The sequence below is a fragment of the Rattus norvegicus genome, chromosome 2 (assembly GCF_021556685.1).
Source record: "Rattus norvegicus strain SHRSP/BbbUtx chromosome 2, alternate assembly SHRSP_T2T, whole genome shotgun sequence".
NCBI lineage: Eukaryota > Metazoa > Chordata > Mammalia > Rodentia > Muridae > Rattus > Rattus norvegicus.
The window spans coordinates 236,095,515-236,119,289 of record NC_141535.1 but is presented as its reverse complement, the minus strand read 5'-3'; the positions used below and the strand labels follow the sequence as shown (position 1 = coordinate 236,119,289).

The 23,775-nt window shown below is 41.7% G+C and overlaps 1 protein-coding gene across 1 annotated transcript; it reads left to right on the top strand.

Annotated features, from left to right (window-relative positions):
• The first annotated feature begins 1,070 nt into the window (after positions 1–1,070).
• Clca5 (chloride channel accessory 5) lies at positions 1,071–23,397 on the top strand. The gene is given in 14 exon segments (NM_001013202.2): positions 1,071–1,248; positions 3,263–3,403; positions 4,022–4,169; positions 4,500–4,608; positions 7,686–7,863; positions 8,058–8,285; positions 11,902–12,126; positions 13,964–14,141; positions 15,577–15,677; positions 16,139–16,363; positions 16,711–16,981; positions 18,419–18,586; positions 19,314–19,553; positions 22,478–23,397. Coding segments are annotated over 14 exon segments (2,712 nt in total). The 5' UTR covers positions 1,071–1,089; the 3' UTR covers positions 22,819–23,397.
• The last annotated feature ends 378 nt before the right edge of the window (positions 23,398–23,775 follow it).

Genomic DNA, 23,775 nt, shown 5'->3' with positions numbered 1-23,775 from the left:
CACACGACTACGTAACAAACCACCACCAACAGCATCCAACCAATGACCAAAAACTCACCAACAGCAGCTCCACCTCTCAGGGCGCTAATGTTACCCCTGAAGAGTTCCCAGGATTCCAAACGTCACACACGCACAGAGACACAGCATCTGGCAAAATCATGCCCCAGCTACAGCACGAGGCAAATCACAGTCAATCCAAAGCAGCCCCCTGTCTCGCACCTGGGATTAAAAAGAAAACACATTCCCATAATGTTTCTGTGCTTTTAAAGGCACAAAAATTCTCACTGCGGATGACCCTAGGAAACTCATGTTTTGTTTTTTTTTCTTCTGTTGTTTCTGGCCTTTAAAAAAAAACGGAGAGGGCTCTACTCAGCAGTACAAGGCCCCACACCCTGCTTCACGTGTTAATTACATTTAATCTTCACAACATTCCTTTTAAAAGACCTCGCCGATCTCATTTGGAGTCAGGGAAATTGAGGCTGAGAGAGAAGTTAGGCTCAGAAAAATAGTCTCCTGCTAACAAGATAAATCTAGTGAGATGTGGTAAGTTGCTGAGAGGAGCCTATGCAGTAAGACAGAATACCACAGTGACTCGGGGAAGCTGAAAAGCATTAAGATGCTCCAAGAAAGATAATGTAGGAAGATCTTAGCGGTAAGGTGCATCAAGCCTGGGCTGGCCAAGTGGAATATTATCAACAGTTGGAGGTAGGACTGTGCCAAGAAGGTGGTTTCCCACCTAATAGCCGGTTTTTCTGGTATTCTTTGGCAGATTTAGGGACTCTTCATTCCCCACTTAAGCACTGGAAGGATTACAGTTTTGCAAAATAAACTTGAGCAAACACAACTTAATTAGCAAAACATCGTGACAGCTCCACACTGTCTATTTACTGGCTTAGAAACTACAATAAATGTATTTACCACAATGCCAATATCCATGCCACTTAATCACCAAGGCTTTAGGCGGGAAAAGGAAAGTCCCAAGAGATATCAGCATTTCTATCAAATTATGCAAATTTCTGGACTTGATTCAAATTTCTGAGCATAAATACCCTTCTGTGCCACCACTGTCTCACCATAGCATGTGCGAGCATGGTGCCAGTGCTGAAGGTCCTTCTGTTCCTCACCCTGCACCTCTTGCAGGACACAAAAAGCTTCAAGGTCCATCTCAACAACAATGGATATGAGGGTGTGGTCATTGCAATTAACCCCAGTGTACCAGAGGATGAAAGACTCATCCCAAGCTTAAAGGTAAGAAGGATTTTTATTACCTGCGTATTTTCAGGTCAATAATTATGTTGCCTGAGCATCTGAACTGACACACACAGTTACACACTCATACAGTTACACACTCACAGTTACACACATGGTTACACACTCACACACAGCTACACACACAGTTACACATAGTTGCACACTTGCACTCACACAGTTACACACTAACCTACAATTACACACTCACACACAGTTGCACATTCACACACAGTTACACACTCTCACACAGTTACACACTCACAGTTACATACAGTTACAGTCACACACAGTTGCACAAACACAGCTACACATTCACACAGTTACACACAGTTACACACTCACACAGTTACACAGTTACATACTCACACACCGTTACACACACGGTTGCACACTCACATACAGTTATACACACGGTTACACACTCACACACAGCTATACACAGTTATACATAGTTGCACACTTGCACACTCAGTTACACACTCACCCACAATTACACACTCACACAGTTACATACTCACACACAGTTCCACATTCACACACAGTTACACACTCTCACAGCTACACACTCACAGTTACATACAGTTACAGTCACACGCAGTTGCACAAACACAACTACACATTCATACAGTTACACACAGTTACACACACACAGTTACACACTCACACAGTTACACAGTTACATACTCACACACCATTACACACATGGTTACACACTCACACAGCTACACATACACATTTACATAGTCACACATTTGCACACCCAGTTACACACGCACACACAGTCGCACACTCACACACCATTACACAGTTACACACTCAGATGTAGTTACATACACCACAGTTACACACACACACACACCGTTACACACTCACATACAGTTTTACACTCCCAAGGGCTCTCTGACATCTCCATTATGTCTTCAGGATTATCTAGGGTCAAGATGAGAACCTGCTTAGCTTTATATTTTATCATACATTAAAATCAGTTAATTTATTAACTAGGTAAAGTGATAGACTTCAGAGCAGTGGGGAAGAGTTCTCATACTTTATCTTAATAATGGTTCGCACAGTCTGCACAGCGGATGTACGCAGAAGCTCCCGCAGCTTGTCCTGCGCACTCCTCCAGCTGCTCCTACACGCTCAGCTTTGGAAAACCGAAAACCCTTACCTCTCCTACCTTAAAGGAAAACTTACACACACTTAAAGTTTACTTGTCCCTAACTGCATTTGTGTAATAATGACATTTGTGTAATGTGTACTTTGTCCTTAGGTCCTTGCAACACCTCCATGTGGTGCTACGGAGCAGAAGGCTTCTTTGTTTGTAGGACTGTAGCAACTAGCAAGCCAAGCAAAGCAGTCTTACTTATCCTTCTTCTTAGCACTTGAGCAATGCCAGAATGACTCCGTGGGTTACAGACACAGCTGTGTATACACATATGTAACAATGATAATTAAAGATGAGGTCATCGATTAGCTAGGGAGAGTGAAGGTTATGGGAGGAATGGGGGGAAGGGTGTAGATGCATTCATATATAAAGTTTACAAAAACATGGTTTCTTTTATAATCTGGCCATTTATTTATATGCTCCGCTTGGGCAATAACTCAAAATAAAGCAAAAACAATCCTGATTAACATAAAATACAATAGTTACCAGACATGAAGTTCCCTGTTAGTTTAAACAAGGCAACTGTAAGGAAATTGATTAGATGAACAACACACTTCTGACCTTAATTGCTTTCATACCTCACTCAGAGATTGCAGCCCCATTTCCAATCTAACAGCCAACTGGAGGGGTGGGCAGGTAGGCGAAGGTCAGGGTTAGCTTTGGGCATATGGAAATGAGTTTATAGATTGAAGAGATTCCATCAAATGTATCTCATTTCCTTTCAGTTACTCTGTGCAAACGTATTTGAGGAAGAGGAACCCCCGTTTGCTTCTTCTGGTTTGGGTATAGACATTCATGCTCGTTTGTTTTGAGATTGCTACCACAAAGCACTTTTCATTTTGTCAGGAAATGGTCACTCAAGCCTCTACTTACCTGTTTGAAGCCAGCCAAGGAAGGTTTTACTTCAGGAATGTAAGCATATTAGTCCCGATGACCTGGAAGTCAAAATCTGAGTACTTGATGCCAAAACGAGAATCATATGACAAAGTAGGTTTCATGTCCAGCTCCTAAACGGTTTCTTGCCTTTCCCGAATGACTATTCACAAGGTTTAAGAATTATTAATCGTTAAGTTAGTCATAATATAACGTTTTGCTGTTTGTATGCGTGTACATTATGTGGACGGTGTGTATACATCCACGTGTTTGTGTATGTGTGTGTATGCACCCATGCTCTCCCCCAGTGTGCATGTGTGTGTGTGTGTGTGTGTGTGTGTGTGTGTGTGTATGTGTGTGTGATCACGTAGGAGTCAGAGGTTGGTATCGGGTGTTTTCCTCTATTTGCTTTTGACCTTTAACTTTTTAAGATAAGATCGGTTACTGAACCTGAGAGTCATCAATTTGGCTAGACTAGCAGACAATCTCCAGGAGTCTGCCCGTCTCTGCCACTTCACCACTGGGGTTATAAACACACATCACCATACCCAGACTTTGAGTGGGTGTTGGGACTGAAACTCAAGTTCTTATGTATAAACAGAAAGCACTTAACCCACAGAGCCCTCTCCTCAGCCCCAACTTTTATCAATTAAGTGAGACAGTCCTTGTTTGTAAAATCTCTGGATTCTAAGGCTCCTGGGATCTGACTGGGTTCGCTGTTCTGCATTTTAGGCAGATGTCATAGTTGCCAATTCTCATCTGAAATATGGAGACAATCCCTACACCCTTCAATATGGGCAGTGTGGGGACAGAGGACGGTACATACATTTCACTCCAAACTTCCTGCTCACTGATAACGTGCGTAACTATGGACCCCGAGGTACAAATAGCTATTTTATTCTTCTTAGTTCCACTGGGGAAAAGCAAACCACTACCATTAATGTAGATTTCTAAGACTTTAAGAAAATTACGCCTTAACTAACACCTACGTTTGAAATTATGAGTTATATTCCACCTACTTGTGCATTCAAGTTTATATATAAAGTGGGTCACTTGTAATTAGCATATTCAAAATTTTGAGCTACTAAAAACTATCAATTTCTTAGAGTTTGTAAGAATTTCAACTTGGGAAATAGAGTGTTTGAAAACTAGAAGGAAAGTGTATCCAAATATTTTAACCAGTTTTGTAGATGACAGTCTTCTCTCTCAGGCAGAGTCTTTGTCCATGAGTGGGCTCATCTCCGGTGGGGAGTGTTTGATGAGTATAATGAGGACCGGCCTTTCTACATATCTGGAAAGAACACTATCGAAGTGACAAGGTATTTGTGTGAACTATCTGATTCCACAACTTCTTACCTCAGGGTCTTCAGCAGACCGTATCGGGCAGTTCAAGTGACAGGGTGTCTAGACAGTTCACCACACTATTCAAAATGTACCATTTTGTACTAACGCACATACGATTAATTCTGGTGTCCCTGCCTTGGAATGAAGATATTCCGATACAGGGCCTCAAATCAGTACACACTGGAATTTCACAAACATTGGTTCTTGACAGCAGAAAAATGAAATCGGTAAGCCCAAAGACATCAACAAATTCCAACTCGAGCCTACTCACCTTTTCAATATTACTTTACACTTTGATTTCTTCACGTGTACTTTATATTAATTCCTTGTAGAAAAGGACGTGACACTTGTCTCTTCTCCCCTCTTTACCTTCTCTCAAGACCCGCCCCTCCCTCCATTCTATGCCTCTTTTATTCCACTTCTTTCAAAACTTTAAAGGGCACAGCTACTTCATGGAAGCCAATTAAGTTGCTGGGCAGCTTTGTGAGAAGTATATTTTACTTCTAAATTGGTGGGAAATCGTGGGTCTCATGAGGATACGTGAGTACATTGATTTATTTTTAAGAAATAAAATTCTTGGGGAAATCTAATCAAACTCTATGTGTAAACTGGTAGGTATTTAAGCCTTCAAACTAAAGGTAGCAAGGACTTAGTATATTGAGAAAAGTATTAAGAAAAATAGAAATTGATATCACAAGGCAGCCAGTCTTTGAAAGAACATTTATCAGATGAAGTAGGGTTCTAGAAAACATCTGCCCCACCCACCCACACCCACCCACACCCACACCCACACCCACCCCGCCCCTGCACGGTTTGTGGTCTGCTGAGCTGCCTGGACTGGACCAGTGCACTCAGGCTCAGCAGAGAGCAGGGTGCTGACCTCCGATTCCCACTTTCACTCCACAAAACTATCTCTAGATCTTTCTGCTCCTCCCATTTGAGGTCTGATCGATTGGCAATGCTGGGAAAAGCTCCCAGGCAGCAGGTGTGGGCCTCTCTGTCTTCGTCCTTTTTTTTTTTTTATCTCCTGGAATTGATCCTGGTATAAAAGCAAAACTAAACAAAGAATTATCGAACAATAAATGCTTTGTAAACTAAGGAGTTTCCTTAAAACCAATCATTAAAAAGTATATCCCCGAGTTCCTATAGCATGCCAGTAACTAGAAATTCCATGATATGTAAGTTCGGGGCTAGCCCTAAAGCTAAGTCTTGGAAGAGAACTAATATCACAAAGTTTAAAAATGGAGAGATTCTCCTAGAAAGGTAAGCTCTGCTCCTTTCTCGTGTTCTTCTACCTCTTCCCGTGCTCTGCCGGGACCTTGACAACTACCTTTATTAGGCACGAAGTCCAAAGGGTTTGAATTAATTACCTTCACCTCTTCCTTCAGTGTAGGTCAAAAGGTAAAGCGAAGAATACTGTAAAGCCAAAGCCGGGCGCGTGCCATCATACGTGGGAATTTAAGAGAATTTAAAGCATATTTTTTTCTCCATCTTTATTAACTTGGGTATTTCTTATTTACATTTCGATTATTATTCCCTTTCCCGGTTTCCGGGCCAACATCCCCCTAACTCCTCCCCTCCCCTTTAAATGGGTGTTCCCCTCCCCATTCTCCCCCCATTACCGCCGTCCCCACAACAATCACGTTCACTGGGGGTTCAGTCTTGGCAGGACCAAGGACTTCCCCTTCCACTGGTGCTTTAACTAGGCTATTCATTGTAAAGCATAATTTTGACTCACCACACTCCACCAAAAACAATTCTTAACTTTTAGTCAGGAATTGTTACATAACTCTTAGTTCATTTCATCTTTACAGCATTGTTATAATGCAGTAACTGCTATCTTTAGTTCAAAGCAATGGCGATAAGGAGTATGAACTAAAAACGCTGTTCTCAACTGTTATGTGTAGTTTTAAAAGCACGCTGGTGCCTTGCCAGGAGCTGCCGAGCCCCTTCCCGGCTCCCTTTTGGTTCCACGAGGGTTTGCTCCAGGATCAATCGCAACCAGCCCTAACCCGGCTTGCCTTTGAATCCGAGGATGAAAGACACACACTGCTTCGTTACCTTAACTTGCCTGCTAAGCACAGATACTGGGTGAAAATACCTCCTGCCTGCAGATGCATGCCCTTACCACTTTATTATCTCCATCTCTCTTTCTGCCCTAAACTTACTGGCTTGTTCCAAAGAGCCCCTGCCATACATCTTTGTCAACCCCATAGCGGAGCCACAGGCCCTAGCTACCCCCGACGTTTTACACGGTTGCTGCTTCCTTTTCCTCCAAAGCATGGCTGAAAAGCCTCTTCTCTCCTTCCCTGCCTCTCCCTCCCCTTGAGCCACGGAAGTCCCACCTGTATCTTCTACCTAACAATTGGCTCCTGGCCTTCTTTATTGACAAATCAAGAACCAATAAGGAAACTAGACCTTATCAGACTCTCTCCTTACACGGGACAAGGAATGTCTCAGTCTGTAAAGCACTTGCCTCACAAGCATGAGAACCTAAGAAAGATGCCCAGAACTCACGCAAAACAGTTGGCATGGTGGTGCATATTTACGACCCCAGCACTGGGGAGAGGGAGGAAGGAAGATTCCGGGGGTGGAGGTAGGAGATGGTCTATCCCGATCGGTGAGTTCCAGGCCAAGGAGAGACCGTGCCTCAAAGGAGGTGACTGGAATGACTTCGGATAATAGCTGAGGTTGCCCTTTGTCCTCAACATGTACACATACATGCACATATACAAGAAGCACATAGACCAGACATATACAGAAACATTAAAAGATAATAATAAAGGTTCAAAACCACCATTCCTATCACAATCCACAGCAAGGATGGCTTCCACCCTGTATCCACTCTTGTCAAAATGGAGGGCTTGGTAGATGATGACCAATCGCAGTTGCCACAGACTTTAGGATGCTGATTTCACTCCTAGTCCTGAAAAACATAGGGATTTATAAAAATAAATAAATAAATAAATAGCATGGGACTAAGGAAGCAGTGGTATGGCAGAGGGCTTGCAATACCTAGCACCACCAAGGTAATCCAATTCTTTTATCATAGGTGTTCTACCGACATCAAGGGCTCTAAGGCGGTCCATGAGCGCCAGAGAGGCAGCGATGTGACAAGGTTATGCCGATGGGACTCGAGGACAGGGCTGTATGAACCCAAATGTAAATTTTTCCCAGACAAAATTCAGACTGCCAGGGCCTCCATAATGTTCATGCAAAATCTCAATTCCGTAAGTACTTCCCGTTTCTTCCTCACTGCCACTAAAAGCACGTAAAATAGATGGGGAAGTGTCTACGTATAAACAGGATTGTCAGGGGACAAATCCTGTTCAGGATGCCCATGACAAATAACTCTGTCTTTGAAAAGAAAAAAGATGAGCCCTTGTAGACTATGCAATGTCATGTTTCAATTGATTTTTTTCAGGTGGTTGAATTTTGCACAGAAAAAACCCATAATACGGAAGCCCCAAACCTACAAAACAAAATATGCAATGGCAGAAGCACGTGGGACGTAATCAAGGAGTCCGCTGACTTTCAGCAGGCCCCTCCCATGAGAGGAACAGAAGCCCCTCCTCCACCCACGTTTTCCTTGCTCAAGTCCAGACAGCGAGTGATCTGCTTGGTGCTGGATAAATCCGGAAGCATGGACACAGTAAGGCACTATATGCTGAATTTCTTAAATTGAGTATTTAAGCTAAATACAGAATTATAATTTATTCTAAGGTTTAGTTCTAGTAAACATATCATGATCAAATATATGTGTGTGTGTGTATATATATATATATATTCATGACCAAGAATATCTACCCAACAATTTTATGTAAATAATTACCTAGAATAAGTTTTTAAAAAACAAGTTATTGAACCTAGCAGTGGTGGTACATGCCTTTAATCCCAGGTCTTGGAAGAGGCTGGTCGATCCCTAAGTTAGAGGCCAGCCTGGTCTACAGAGTGAGTTCCAAGACAGCCAAGGCTATACAGAAAAACCCTGTCTCAAAAACAATGTTTTTATTGAATTAAAAGTCATTTTTACTCCTTAACTTTCAGTTCTTCCTAGTAAAAAAAAAGTACAAAAGAAAAAATGTACAATTTCACCATTCAATATTTCATGTTTTTTTATTACTGCATATGCTTTTCTTCTTCAAAATTGTTATATTTTAGATGTTTGTAATCCAACTTTTATAGAATATACTATAAACACTCATCAAAAAGAAAAAGAAAAAGAAAAAATATTTCATGAAAAATAACACACACACACACAAACACACACACGTGCCCGCGCACGTGTGCATGGAAATTGAACCCAGAGCTTTGTAAATACTAGGCATGCATTCTGACACTAATTTTTTTGTCTGTTGGTTTTCTGAGACCCAGTTATGATATGGAACCATAGGTGGCCTGGTGTTCGCAATGTCACCCAGACAGGTCTCAGCTTTGTGTCCTTCCATCTGTCTCAGGCCCACAGGTGCTTGGATTGCAGACATGTAGGCCCATTGCCATGACATAAATTGTAAAATACTTACCATAATTTCATACATGTATGTAGTATATTTTTAACATATAAAACCCCACTGCCCTGTGTCTTACCACCTCTCACTCCAACTCGGTCATTATACCTACGACTCTGAAGGATATTGTAGTAATGACTTGCTGAATAGAGAAAGCACAGGCAAGATGAATCCCTTTTCCCCGCTGCCATGAACTGCCCAGAGCTCTTCTTGAGCTCTCCCCCATCCACACAGGGATGTTGGTGTGGATGGACTTGATCTTGTGCAGGAAACCAGAGCGGAGTTCGTAGTACAGTGACCACGTCATGTCCAGAAGAGGGCGCCTCACAGCGCCGGTCTAAGGCTCTTTCCACCTCTCTAGAGTGTTTCCTGGACTGGGGAGAAGGCACGATACAGTGTCTCATTTGTTCTCCGCACTTTGACCAGTTATGGTTCTCTGAATTAACCACTTCCCACTGCAAAAAGAAGCTTCTGTGAATGCCCCAGAAACTAGGAGCTGGAAGCAGCACTAATCTATGGTATGAACTTAGAAGGCAAAATGTAAGTATTTTAAAACATGGGGAAACCGGTAGTAGGTTCCCCACTACCACTTACGACCACCCCAGCCTCGGGCTCAGCCTCTCTCTTGAAGAGAGGGTCTCACCTCCGATCAGAAAGCAGTTGATTACACCCATAGCAATGGTGTGACCATTACACCACCGGACACCTTTTGTTCGGCAGGTGGGCATTGTAGTACCCAGGGTCCGCCATTAAATAAGACCATCCCAATGACCTTTTATTTCCAGTGGCCTATATAGCTCCTTCTGGCAGCATGAAAGCTATCCATCAGGGAAGACGATTCTTGCTTATCTCTAGCTTGATTTCTCTGTATACTCCAGCCTAAGATGTGTTGTCTTACTGTCTAGTTCTGGGCTGGAGAGCAGTCAAAAGTAACGTTAGTGATGTCTATTGCTTGGGGACCGTTGGAGCCTCCACACTTGTCACTGGAGTTATTTTAATAATGTAGGTTTTCTGGAAGCAGCAATAGCCCATCAAGAGCACAGATGCAAGTTTGAATGGTTTTATTATATAAACAATGTCCCATAGCCTTCTCAAATAATTCTTTATTAATGGACATTTTGGATATATTCACAGTGTTACTTTTTAAAAATATATTCTAATGAGCATTTTTTTATGTACTTTAAAAATAATTTCCTGGGCTGGAGAGATGGCTCAGAGGTTAAGAGCATTGACTGCTCTTCCAGAGGTCCTGAGTTCAAATCCCAGCAACTACATGGTGGCTCACACCATCGTAATGGGATCTGATGCCCTGAGGACTGTGCTGGTGTACTCACATACATAAAAAATAGACAAAAAAAATAATAATTTCCTTAGCAGAAACTTCCAAATAGGTAACTATTGGGTAATACAGCATAGACTCGGAAGGCTTTCAAACCACGACAACTAATGTTTAAATAACTTAAACTTTTTAATGACATGAAATAGTTAACTTTTTTCATTCTATCTTCTTTCCTTTTATTGCATTTTTATTTACATTTCAAATGTTATTCCCTTTCCCAGTTTCTGGGACATAAGTCCCCTATCCCATCCCCCTCCCCTTCTTCTATAAGGGTGCTCCCCTCCCCATCCACCTCCCCCTTCCCACCTGCCCCGACATTCCCCTACACTGGGCATCCAACCTTGGCAGGACCAAGGGCTTCTCCTTCCATTGGTGCCCAACAAGGCCATCCTCTGCTACATATGCAACTGGAGCCATGGGTCTGTCCATGTGTAGTCTTTGAGTAGTGGCTTATTCCCTGGGAATAACCACCCTGGTTGGTTGATATTGTTGTTCTTATGGGATTGCAAACCCCTTCAGCTCCTTCAATCCTTTCTCTAATTCCTCCAATGGGTGTCCTGTTCTTGGTTCAGTGGTTTGCTGCTAGCATTCGCCTCTGTATTTGACATGATCTGGCTGTGCCTCTGAGGAGCATCTATATCCGGTTCCTGTCAGCATGCACTTCTTAGCTTCATCAGTCTTATCTAGTTCTGGTAGCTGTATATATACGGGCCACCTGTGGGGCAGGCTCTGAATGGCCATTCCTTCAGTCTCTGCTCCAAACTTTACCTCTATATCCCCTCCTATGAATATTTTTGTTCCCTCTTTTTTTCTTTTTCTTTTTTATTTTTTTCTGAGCTGAGGACCATACCCAGGGCCTTGCGCTTGCTAGACAAGCGCTCTACCACTGAGCTAAATCCCCAACCCTTGTTCCCTCTTTTAAGAAGGACTGAAGCATCTGCATTTTGGTCATCCTTTTTCTTGAGCTTCATGTGGTCTGTGGATTGCATCTTGGGTAATTCGAGTTTTTGGGCTAATACCCACTTATCGGTGAGTGCATACCAAGTGTGTTTTTCTCTGATTGTGTAATCTCACTCAGGATGACATTTTCTAGTTCCACCCATTTGCCTATGAATTTCATGAAGTCATTGTTTTTGGTGACTGAATAGTACTCCACTGTGTAGAAGAGTTAACTTTTTGATGTCCATTATTTATCGCCATGTTCTATGGCCCATGGATGACTCCATCGTTCATTAATCTGTCAGGATTCGAAGAGACTCTGCTCTTCTTCTTTTTTTTTTTTTTTTTTTTTTTTTTTTTGGTTCTTTTTTTCCGGAGCTGGGGACCGAACCCGGGGCCTTGCGCTTCCTAGGCAAGCGCTCTACCACTGAGCTAAATCCCCAACCCCGACTCTGCTCTTCTTCATACTCTTTCTCCTGCAGGAAGACCGCCTTATTCGAATGAATCAAGCAGCGGAACTGTACTTAACTCAAATTGTTGAAAAGGAATCTATGGTTGGATTAGTCACTTTTGACAGCACTGCCCAAATCCAAAATTACCTGATAAAAATAACTAATACCGGTGACTACAAGAAAATCACTGGAAATCTCCCTCAGCAGGCTGTTGGGGGGACTTCAATCTGCAGGGGACTGGAAGCAGGATTTCAGGTAATCTTTTCAATTTCATGTAGCTTAACCATTTGCTTACTGCTTCCCGTCCTCCCTGTTGACCCTTGAATAGGGTCATGAACTCAGAGTTCTCTCATTTAATAGCATTCTGATCCGAATGACACAGAGCACTTCTGAAAGGAAAGCAAAGGAGCTTCGCCAACTTAAAGCCACACCCTCTCAGTGGGCGATTGCTCCTCTGGTAAAACTGTGAGACTCTGAATGGCGCTGAATGGCGCCCGCCCGGGAGTGGAGAAGGGGAACTCTCCTTGGGCAAATGATTATCCAAACCTCATTGAGGAGTTACAGTTTCTCTGGGATCTCATCGGTAAATAGAATTTGTATGGATAGAAGATAGTGCCACCGAATGGGTAGAGAGAAGTTTGTAACAACTATGTTACACATTGTAGCTCACTGACTTTAAACAGGAGGCATTACTGGAAGCAATAATCAACAAAAGCGGGTGGCTGTAAAATGAAATCATGGTTGTGGACCTGAAAATGCAGGCTTCTTTTCTAGCGCTGTACTCAGAGGTCACAGTGTCCGTCTCATCTCTCCTGCCCCAAGTCAGCCTCCATTTCATGGTCATGGTCTGAGCCAGTGAAACAGAAGATCATTCCCGTGGCTCGTTCCCCTTGTGTGGGAGTCAACACTGCTGTCGTATGCAGACCACCGACTCGCACTATCCCTTAGCTTCCTTCATGGCACCCGTGTCAGAAACCAGATGGGTTTTAAGAACCCAAGATTCTCCTGTGTATTATCTAAAGGATCTCGTGAAAGCGACTCAGAATTGAAAATCTGTTTCCTGGACCCAGGTGACATGGCTGTTAGTAGTGTTTACCGAATTTAATTGTGGCAATTATCTAAGTAACTGTCCACAAAGGTTTGCCATCTTGAAAATAATTATCATATGTCCATTTCAGTTCTAAAATGTGAGTAAAAAAACAGATTTTGCTTAATGAAATCATATCAATGTATTACTTTCACAATCATTAAAAAGTAGCTATATGTTGTACCCTTATACTTTTAGGCATTGGGTAACCTTATTAAAGCCATTCTGCACAAAATGAAGCTGAACTTTAGAATAATGAAATCTATCGATTGTAAGACAATTGCCAAATCTAGGATTGAGGACATTTTCTCTACAGTCTATAAACTTGATCATTACACTAACAATCTATAAGAGGTGTGTGTGTGTGTGTGTGTGTGTGTGTGTGTGTGTGTGTGTGTGTAGGAAAATCTCAGGAAAGACTAAGCATGAGTTAGAAAACAATTTCTTCTCAAGGTACCTACAACCAAGGTACCTAACACCGAGACTAATTAGAAGTTAGAAAACTATGAAAACCGATTATAACTGAAAACGTATCAACTTTGTCCTACATGATAAGCCAACGTTGTTTTGTTTTGGGGGAAAATCATAAAATTCCTTTAGTAGCAACTTAATAAAATGCATGAAAAAAAGTCACATATCAAATAATTCAGTCTTGCTTTGGTCGTGTCGTGACTTTTCAAATGCTGTTGACTTTGAAGCCAACCTACGTGTCTAGAAGCATCGCGTCTTCGTCAAGTGTTTCGGGGGGGAGATAATAACAGCAGCTACTTACATTAATTTTAATTTTTATCCGTTTAGTAGCTGCTCTATGCCAGAAACTGTTCTTGGAGATTTGTTCTCTCAATTGAATAGCGAAGTGTGTACGTCTGGAGGATTAAAAGTACTGAGAAGTCTAGTGTTTGCTCATTTCCATGGGATAACTCAGCTAAGAAAGAATATTAAAAATGTGTGTTCCCAAGTTTATTCAGAAGTGACAGCATTTCATTAACATCCTGCTTTTCACAGGCAATTACCTCCAGTGACCAGAGTACTTCCGGTTCTGAGATTGTATTGCTAACAGATGGGGAAGATGATCTAATAAGTTCATGCTTTGAGGTGGTCAAACACAGCGGTGCGGTCATTCACACCATCGCCCTGGGGCCTAAAGCTGCCCGAGAACTGGAGACTTTGTCGGATATGACAGGTACAACTTCGGGACTTCCAGAGTTGGGACAGATGTTCGTCAAGTGGGAAGCTTTTCAACACTTCTGTGCCTTAATGTTAATTTTTCTCTCTTCCTTGACCTTCAAGTTCAGTTCTTTCTCCACTTCTTCACATGACACCGCCTTTAACTATTCAGTGTCTGCCGCTTTCATTAGTCCTTCACCCAGTTTCTATTCCTCTCACTTAACAGAAGCTTCGGTCTCCATGGTTACTCAAATACAAGTCCGAAGTGTCCTCTCAATCCCAAAATGCCATTCCCTCCCGCAGTAAAGAGTTAGACGTCTCATTTCTAGGTGAGGTGGTGGAAACCCGGAGACTACAAATGATTTTCTCAAGACCTCAATTAAAACTCTGGTCACCAGCTCAGACTTCCCATCAGCCCACTCTGCTCCCACCATCTCGCGAGATCTGAGTTTGGAGTATTTCCGTATCTTCTCTTCCTGTCGAGTTTTCCCATCCACGCCCTAACCCAGCCCTCACAGTCCCCTGCCTGGGTTACTTCCAGGATCTTCCGGTCGACCTTTCTGACATTTGCTAGTTTTGTTAACATGCACCGGTTGGTGCCTTTCTGACAGTCATTTGTCTAATTCCTGTGCTTTGTGATCTAGTCTTTCCTAAGTCTTCGCACCCAAAACTCTTCTCTTTCATTCCCAGCATTTATTTTTTGCATTTTGTCCATGTCGTATCTGTTGTAAACGGCCATCCTCTAATAGTCTAGGTGTGTTTTGTTCCAACTAAGAAATCAGCCTCTGGCTCATACATACCGAGCCATCTTAAGGCTCACTTTGATAGAGCCACTGGGTACTTAGGCCAGTTTTACTGCTGTACTTTATTTGCTGACTCGCATAAAATGATCAAATTTGCCTTATTCTTACATTTTCCCATTTATCTTTAAATCTTATGTATTTTGAATAAGATTTTTAATTAGTATAGGTTTGGCTAAGTTCAGAAATAATCTGAATATCCATGCCATTCTTAGAAACTCATCTTTTGTGGAGTTTAAAAGGGAATGTTTACTCTAGGCTGGAAAGACAGCTCAGCGAGTAAAGGTGCTTCCCTTCAAGTTCACAGCCTGAATTCAACTCCTGAACCAACATGGTGGATGGAGAGAAGCAACTCTGACTTCCCTGCAGGCATGTGTGCATGCATGCACGTATAGCATGCACGCACTTGTGCTCACACACACACACACACACACACACACACACACACACGTGCACACATGTGCGCATACACACACGGACACATGGACACACACATGCACACATGCACACACATGGACACACACATGCACACACGCACAGGCACGTACATACACATATAATTTTTATTTAATAATAAAAGAAATAGCAAGTGGACTTTGAACTGAATCTCTGACGGCACATTTGGTTTTCCCATTGAAAACTCCCCTTTAGGAGGGCTTCGCTTTTATGCCAACAAAGATGTGAACAGCCTGATGGACGCTTTCAGTGGGATTTCCTCTGCAAGTGGCAACCTCTCCCAGCAGGCTCTGCAGGTCAGCGTGAGGAGAGAATACGTTGCAATATTTCTTCACAGTTGCAATGAATTCCGACTACGCTTCTTATTACCTGTTCTTCCTCTAATAAAACATTCTTTTGCCAAAAAAAATTATGAAAAACACTGTTAGTGAATTTTTTATATGGCATATAAAATGTGGTTACTTTTTCTCTTGCAGTCTTCTATTCTTAGTTTGACGTGGTGTGTGTGTGTGTGTGTGTGTGTGTGTGTGTGTGTGTGAGAGAGAGAGAGAGAGAGAGAGAAAGAGAGAGAGAGAGAGAGAGAGAGAGAGAGAGAGAGAGAGATGGATCGATGAGTTAGAGAATGTTTTAAATCTTCATCATTGCAACTTAACCTTAAATATGAGTTTTAGATTACTGTGAACTGCCTAAATTCGAAAATTCCACTACTTAAAATAATAAATGGGTTTTATGTGTTTACTTTTTATTTCTGTTACAGTTGGAGAGCAAAGCCTTCAATATTGGAGGGGGGACATGGATAAATGGTACAGTACCTGTGGACAGTACCATTGGCAACGACACTTTCTTTGTTATTACCTGGACAGTCCAAAAGCCAGAAATTATTCTTCGAGATCCAAAAAGAAAAAAATATACAACCTCAGATTTCCAAGACAATAAACTAAACATTCGATCTGCTCGACTTCAAATACCAGGCACTGCAGAGGTAAGTCTGTTCTTTTTATGATGCTTTATTAATCTATCCTTGTGCTTAAAAAGTAAAGCATGTTACATTACAGTATTAAAAACAATGACAGAATAATTTTCATTAAAAATTAGTGGAGTATCTAAGCATTCAAATCTATTGGTTTTTAACAATCACCTATTAAAATTATTATTGACGTTAGGAATGTAGGTCTCTACTATTCGTAGGACATTTGCTTACCATGCATGAGGACTGGGTTCCACAGTCAGCACCCCAAATTTTTTAACCTTGTTTATTTTTCCAAGCAATTGTACATCCCAAGTAGCAGGAAAATATTAGCAAAGCTCTTACAGAGAAATTTTTTCCAGACAGGAACTTGGACTTACAGCCTCTTCAATAAGGGGGTCAAACCTCAGTTGCTAACTGTGACAGTGACCACTCGAGCCAGAAGTCCCACCACACAGCCCCTCATGGCCACCGCTCACATGAGTCAGAGCACAGCCCAGTACCCTAGTCCGATGATTGTGTATGCACGGGTCAGCCAAGGGTTTTTGCCTGTTCTGGGAGCCAATGTCACAGCCGTCATAGAATCTGAAAATGGAAGTCGAGTCACCCTGGAGCTCTGGGACAACGGGGCAGGTAATGGAGCCTGTATCCACACCACCGAATTTAAATTCTCCAATAGAATTCTCTAACTTTGATGTCGACATTTTTTTAAATACTTACGAACCTATTTGGGTAACAGTGTCTTTAAAACTTTTTACTTGGTTATCTTGACAAAACAAGACATAAGCACATCTCTTTTGGTTAAAGTCTGTTATCAATTTCATGTTTCCTGTGGAACTTGAGAGTACAATTTTTCCATTTTCACTAGTGTTAGGACTTTGCATTGTGCTTTTTGTGTCCAGATATATTTTCTTTGTTCTGGTCAGCTTCTTCTTTAGTATTCATTATATATACTTATAGACTTTCCATGTGTGTATGTTAACAGATTTAACCACACTCACCTTCCTGTACCACCTCTCCCCCCCTTCCCTCCCTTCCTCTCTCTCTCCCTCCATCTCCTTCTCCCTCCCCCCCACCCCTTCCCACCAATACTCTTTATTATCCTGGTCTCACTTCTACCTTGAGAGATAATTTTATTTATCTATATAAATTTCAATAGCTACAAATGAGAGAAAAGGTGTGGGTTTAATGCTGGGTCCTGTGGTCCATTCCACGTGCACATGGTGCTCAGGGATGTCCTTAGGGCAGTGCCACGCTACTTTGTTCCTGGGGTTCTATAGTATAACTTACAAACATGGCGATGCCACCAGCATTGTTCTCTTTCTGCGGGATTGGTTTAGCTATTCTGGGGTTTTTGTGTTTCTGTGTGGATTGTACATTTATTTTTCCTATTCCTGTGAAGAATGCCATTAAACCTTTCATTGGGATTGAATGAGTCTGCAGATCACTCTGGGCTGTGCGGCCATTTTCCCAATTCTAGTCCCGCTTGTGTAAGCACAGAAAGACGTTCTGCCTTGTCTTGTCTTTCTCCATCTCGTTCTTCAGGGGTTTAAATGTTTCATTGACGAAGTCTTCCACATCCTGGATTAAAGTTCTTCCTAACTTTTATAAGGTGCTATAAATAGCATTGTTTTCCCGATTTCTTTCTCAGCATCTTATTTTTGGTGTATAGGAAAGCTACCGACTCTTTAATCAGTAAAAACCTCACATCAGATAAGCTTCATTGGTTACAATACTGTCATCCCACAAAAGCTGGATGCTAATTATTTTTCTTACATCGGTTTTATATCTTGCTTCTTTGCTAAATGTCTTGGTCTGTTCTGGGGGTTATTTTCAGATAAGTTTCTATTGCGAAATAAAAATAACTGCTAATGTTAATTAAATGTCTACTGCAAATTATATTTTGTAAAACATCAGCATTAGCACGTAGTCAGGCTTTGGATCAAAACAGTATGAGCTAGTATTTAAACTGTGCTATACTCTCTGGGAAACTCTTATCACCAATGCACAAACAACGGCAATTTTTATTTTAACTTATCATATGGCTAATCTCTGTGCTTCATTATCAAGGTGCTGACACTGTCAAAAATGATGGCATCTACACGAGATATTTTACAGATTATCACGGAAATGGTAGATACAGCTTAAAAGTGCGTGTCCAGGCAAGAAAGAGCAAAGCCAGACTAAGTTTAAGACAAAAGAACAAGTCTTTATATATACCTGGCTATGTTGAAAATGGTAAGTAGCATTAAAACAGATTAGTAGTTACCTGCAGATAGATAGATAGATAGATAGATAGATAGATAGATAGATAGATAGATAGATAGATAGATAGATGATAGGTAGATCTCATACACTGAATAGAACATACATGGAAAAACCAAGTATATAATTATGGAGTCATCCATATGATTTAAAACAATATTCATGTCAGTGGACCTAGCATAAATGACATTTCCACATATTTTGTTAACATCTTCTTCAGTTTGTTTCATTTCCAATGAAAAATACTTTTCCTGACCTCACAGAACAATCCCTGTGGTAAATGCTCAAGCAGAATAAATACAAATATTATTGCCCCAGAACTCACGTGAAGGCGGTGGGTAAAACGGGTTAAAAATTACTTTTAACTTACCACATTTCAAAATGATGATTAAGCAAGCGTTTCTTCCCCTTATTATTTTAACATTTATCCTTATGTGCATTGGTGTTCTGCCTATATGTATATCTAAAGGTGTCAGATCCCCTAGAAGTGGGGCTAAAGACACTGCCGTGTGGGTGCTGGGTATTGAACCCTCATCCTTTGGAAGAACAGCCAGTTCTCCTAACCACTGAGCCATCTCTCCAGTCCTTAGTGCTGCTTTTCAGTGTCTGCTGTCAATCTACATGAGCCCTGACCAGATGTAAGGTCAGCATGAGAACTGACAATATCAGAGTGACAAATACCTGGGGGTGTTTTTTATAGGTAAAATTATACTGAATCCACCCAGACCGGAAGTCCCAGAAGAAGCTACAGAAGCTGCAGTGGAAGACTTCAGCAGACTAACCTCTGGAGAGTCGTTTACTGTGTCCGGAGCGCCCCCTGATGGCGGCCACGCTCATGTGTTCCCACCCAGTAAAGTTACAGACCTGGAGGCCGAGTTTAAAGGTGATCATATTCACCTTACCTGGACGGCCCCTGGCAAGGTTCTCGATAAAGGAAGAGGTGAGTTTGATGGTGAATTTAAAGTTTCTAAATGTAATTTCATTGGCTTTTATTCCTAAAGTTTTTCCAGTGTCTCACTTATAAAATTTATGGAGTGTCTACTATAGGCCATTAGTCATTTATTTATAAATATAAAAACTGAGCTTCAAGAAAGCTGGAATTGGCCAAAGTTATTCCTGTATTTTCTTTTCTTTTCTTTTTTTCGGAGCTGGGGACCGAACCCAGGGCCTTGCGCTTGCTAGGCAAGCGCTCTACCACTGAGCTAAATCCCCAACCCCATATTCCTGTATTTTTAATTTAAAATTCTAGACCCATCTCTGAGATTAAGTACCTCTCCCCATCCTCTGCTCACTGTCCGAGTAGCCTTGAAACTACTTTAAAACGAAACCGCTTTCTGCTACAGTGCTTGCTAAGAAGAATTTTCTAAGTATATCTATACTTAGGAAATTCTGTTCATTGATTGTTGAGTTTTCAGACACAGTCAAGTTTCTAGGGACGATCTCTACTCTCGGTCACCTATTAATCACAAAAGACACACAAGCACCCAGGTCAGTTCAGAGGGTCCACGCCAAAAGAGGACATTAGATGTTTTTCCTCTCATGTTTCAAAACATAAGAAGATATTTTCTATATCAGTATCAATTATCGATATCACTGACTGAGGTGGATTACTAAAGTCAGCATCGGAGTGTCAGTCAACACTCATATAAGCCTTCTCCTTTCCATCCCTGATAAAGCAATAGTTTAAAGGAAAAGCATTTCAGACAGCCATGTTGTGAAGAGACATCATGACCACAGCAACTCTCATAAGGACAACATTTCATTGGGGCTGACTTACAGTTCAGAGGTTCAGTCCATTATCAGCGAGGGAGAAGCATGGCAGTGCATGGGTAGACACAGTGCTGGAGGAGCTGAGAGCTCTTTTCTATGTCTTGATCCAAAGGCAACCATGAGAGACCCTCTCCCTCACTGGGTAAAACACAGGCATAGGACCTCAAAGCCCACTCCTACAATGACACACTTCCTCCAACAAGGTCACACTTCCTAATAGTGCTATTTCCCATGAGCCAAGCATATACAAGCCACCACATTCCACTCCCTGGCTCCCATAGGCTTGTTCAAACACATGAGTCTATGGGGTCATACCTAGCCATAGAATAATGCAAAATATATTTTGTCCAACTTCAAAAGTCCCCATAGTCTATGACAGTCTCAACAATGTTAAAAGTCCAAAGTTCAAAGTCTCTTCTGAGAATCTGGAACTCATTTAACTGTGATCTTCTATAAAATCAGAGAGCAAATCACATACTTCCAACATCACAGGATATATATATATTATATATATCTCCATTCCAAAATGTCAGAGTCAGGAAACACTGAACCAAAGAAAGACCAAAAGCCAGCTGAGCAAATTCCAAGCTCTGTGTCTCCATGTCTGATGTCAAAGCTCGGGCTGGAGAGATGGCTCAGCGGTTAAGAGCACTGACTGCTCTTCCAGAGGTCCTGAGTTCAAATCCCAGCAACCACATGGTGGCTCACAACCATCTGTAAAGAGATCCGATGCCCTCTTCTGGTGTGTCTGAAGACAGCTACAGTGTACTTATATATGATGTCAAAGCTCTCTTCAAATCTCCAACTCCTTTGATCTTTGTTGACTGCAACACAATTCTTTCTCCTGAGCTGGTTCCGCTCCCTGATAGCAGCTTTCCTCAGCAGATATCCCATGGATCCAGCATCTCTACTGTCTTGGAGTATCCAAGGCAACTTCAACCTCACAGCCTCTTGTTCCAATGTTTGGGATCCACACATGATCTTCTGGGATCCCCCAGCTCTGCCCTCTGTAGCACTCTAGGCTCTGGTTGACTCCATTCCACTGCTGCTGCTGTTCTTGGTGGTCACCCTATGGTACTGGCATCTCCAAAACACTGGAGTCCTCCTCTGGAACTAGGCCTCACCAATAGCCTCTCTTTATGGTGCCAAGGGGTCCTTTGCATGACCCCTTCAGTCCTGGGCCATCAACTGCAACTAAGGCTCCACCTTCACCAATGACCTTTCCTGGCTTCTCACAGTGCCCAGCCTCAGCTGCTCTTCATGACCCCTTCATGCCTTCAAAACCAGTATCATCCGGGTGACTGTCACACATGACCAAGTCCAGCTGCCCATGCGATGTGTATCTCTGGACACAGCTTCTTTGTGCTCTCAGAAAACACTTCCCACAGTTTAAATCACCCTCAACACCACTGCCTTCCATGCTTCTACTAGAATGGCTCATTAAGCCCACTTAAAGCAGGCCACTGCTTTCCAAAGTTCCAAAATCCACATTCCTCCAGAGGAAAGCATGGTCAGGCCTATCACAGCAATAGCCCAGCTGCCGTCTTAGTTAGGATTTTACCATTGTGAACAGACGCCATGGCCAGGGCAGCCCTTCTAAAGGACAACATTTAATTGGGGATGGCTTACAGGTTCAGAGGTTCAGTCCATGATCAAGGCAGGAGCATGGCAGCATCCAGGCAGGCATAGCACTGGAGGTCCTGAGAGTTCTATGTCTTGTTTCAAAGGCAAACAAGAGAAGACTGAATAAGGCAGCTAGGAGCAGGGTCTCAACGCTCACCACCTCCCACATACTTCCTCCAACAAGGCCACCCTCTAATAGTGTCAATTTCCCAAGGGTTAAGCCTATTCAAATGACCACACATATGATACTGAAGTAAGCTTTCCTGTGATACTGAAACTGGACATTTTGCGTTTTAATAATTGTTTGTATACTTGTTTTAAAGTCAGTGAGATGGGATAACCAGACACAAACGGTATCTGGGCTCTCAGTCTAAAGCCCGCATGCGCTGCCCGGAACTCCCACACAGGCGCTGTGCAGAGGCAGACACCCATCCTCACGACTCTAACCAGCATGGTATCTCTCTCTTCCAGCGCATAGATACGTCATCAGAATGAGCCGGCATCCTCCTGGTCTCCAAGATTTTAACGACGCTACTTTAGTGAATACTTCCGGTCTGATACCTAAAGAGGCTGGCTCAGAAGAAACGTTTAAATTCAAACCAGCAAGTTTTAAAATAGAAAACGGCACCCAGATCTACATTGCAATTCTGGCCAACAATGAAGCCGGTCTCACCTCCAAGGTCTCCAACATCGCACAGGCTGTCAACTTTATTCCTCCAGAACATAGTTTCTCTACACTCAGCCCTGATATTTCTGCAATCTGTCTGACAATTTGGGGGTTAACTGTGATTCTTAACGATATTTTAAACTAGAAAATATACTAACACTAAAGTCCAATCTTGTACATATTTGCTAAGTGTTTCTTTAGAATGAGTTTACTAAACTCAATGTCTGCCTGTCAACAATTGTAATATAGAAGTTCATATTCAAAGTCGGGAATTCCCTGAGTTAAGTAACACCAATTCTTCTGCTGTATGTAAATCAAGATGAACATTTGCTCATTTGGTCTCTTAATTGTCCCATTCACTGTGAAAATAAGACATCTATTCCCTTTTCACAGTGTGAAACAAGTTCACTTTTTTTTATTAACAAAATAAAAACGCATATGTCAGTCAAGAGCAATTATGCATATATTACAGCAAATGATTTTATAGTTGAATTATTTGTAAGATAATTAATAAAGAATACTTTCTGTTTATTCAACTGAAATCAAAAGGGACTATGAAAGAAATTTGTAAAGGAAAATGTTCAAAAGTAGCCATGAGTCTTATGTCTTTTGTCATTGACTGAAGGTGTTTTATGAGTACTCCGCACAAAATGATCGTTGTAACCCTTGCATCTAGAGCAAAACTTGATATGTAATAGATATTCAATAAATGTTTGTTAAATAATTAATGCTTTTATACTCTCGAAGAGAAAAATGACCACAACCACATCAACAAAACCCCTACAGTGTCATGGTCATATGAGAACTTAAAGAAATGAAAATGTGTACTTTATAACTAATCTTAAAACATAAAATTTCAGAAAATTCTTATTTACTTACTTGTCTTTATTACCTCAACAGGATGTATAGGCTAATAGCATGAAAATGAAGCTGGTAGTGCTGCTATGGTATGATCTTCCTGAGAAAGAGAGTTTTATTAGAGGAAAGCCCTTTCTTTGTAGGCAAGATTTCAAGAACTTTTTAAATATCTAAAAGGAAGAAGCACTATGAAATCAAGAAAAATCAAGAAAACAAACTCAAAAGAACATAGAAAAACCAATAT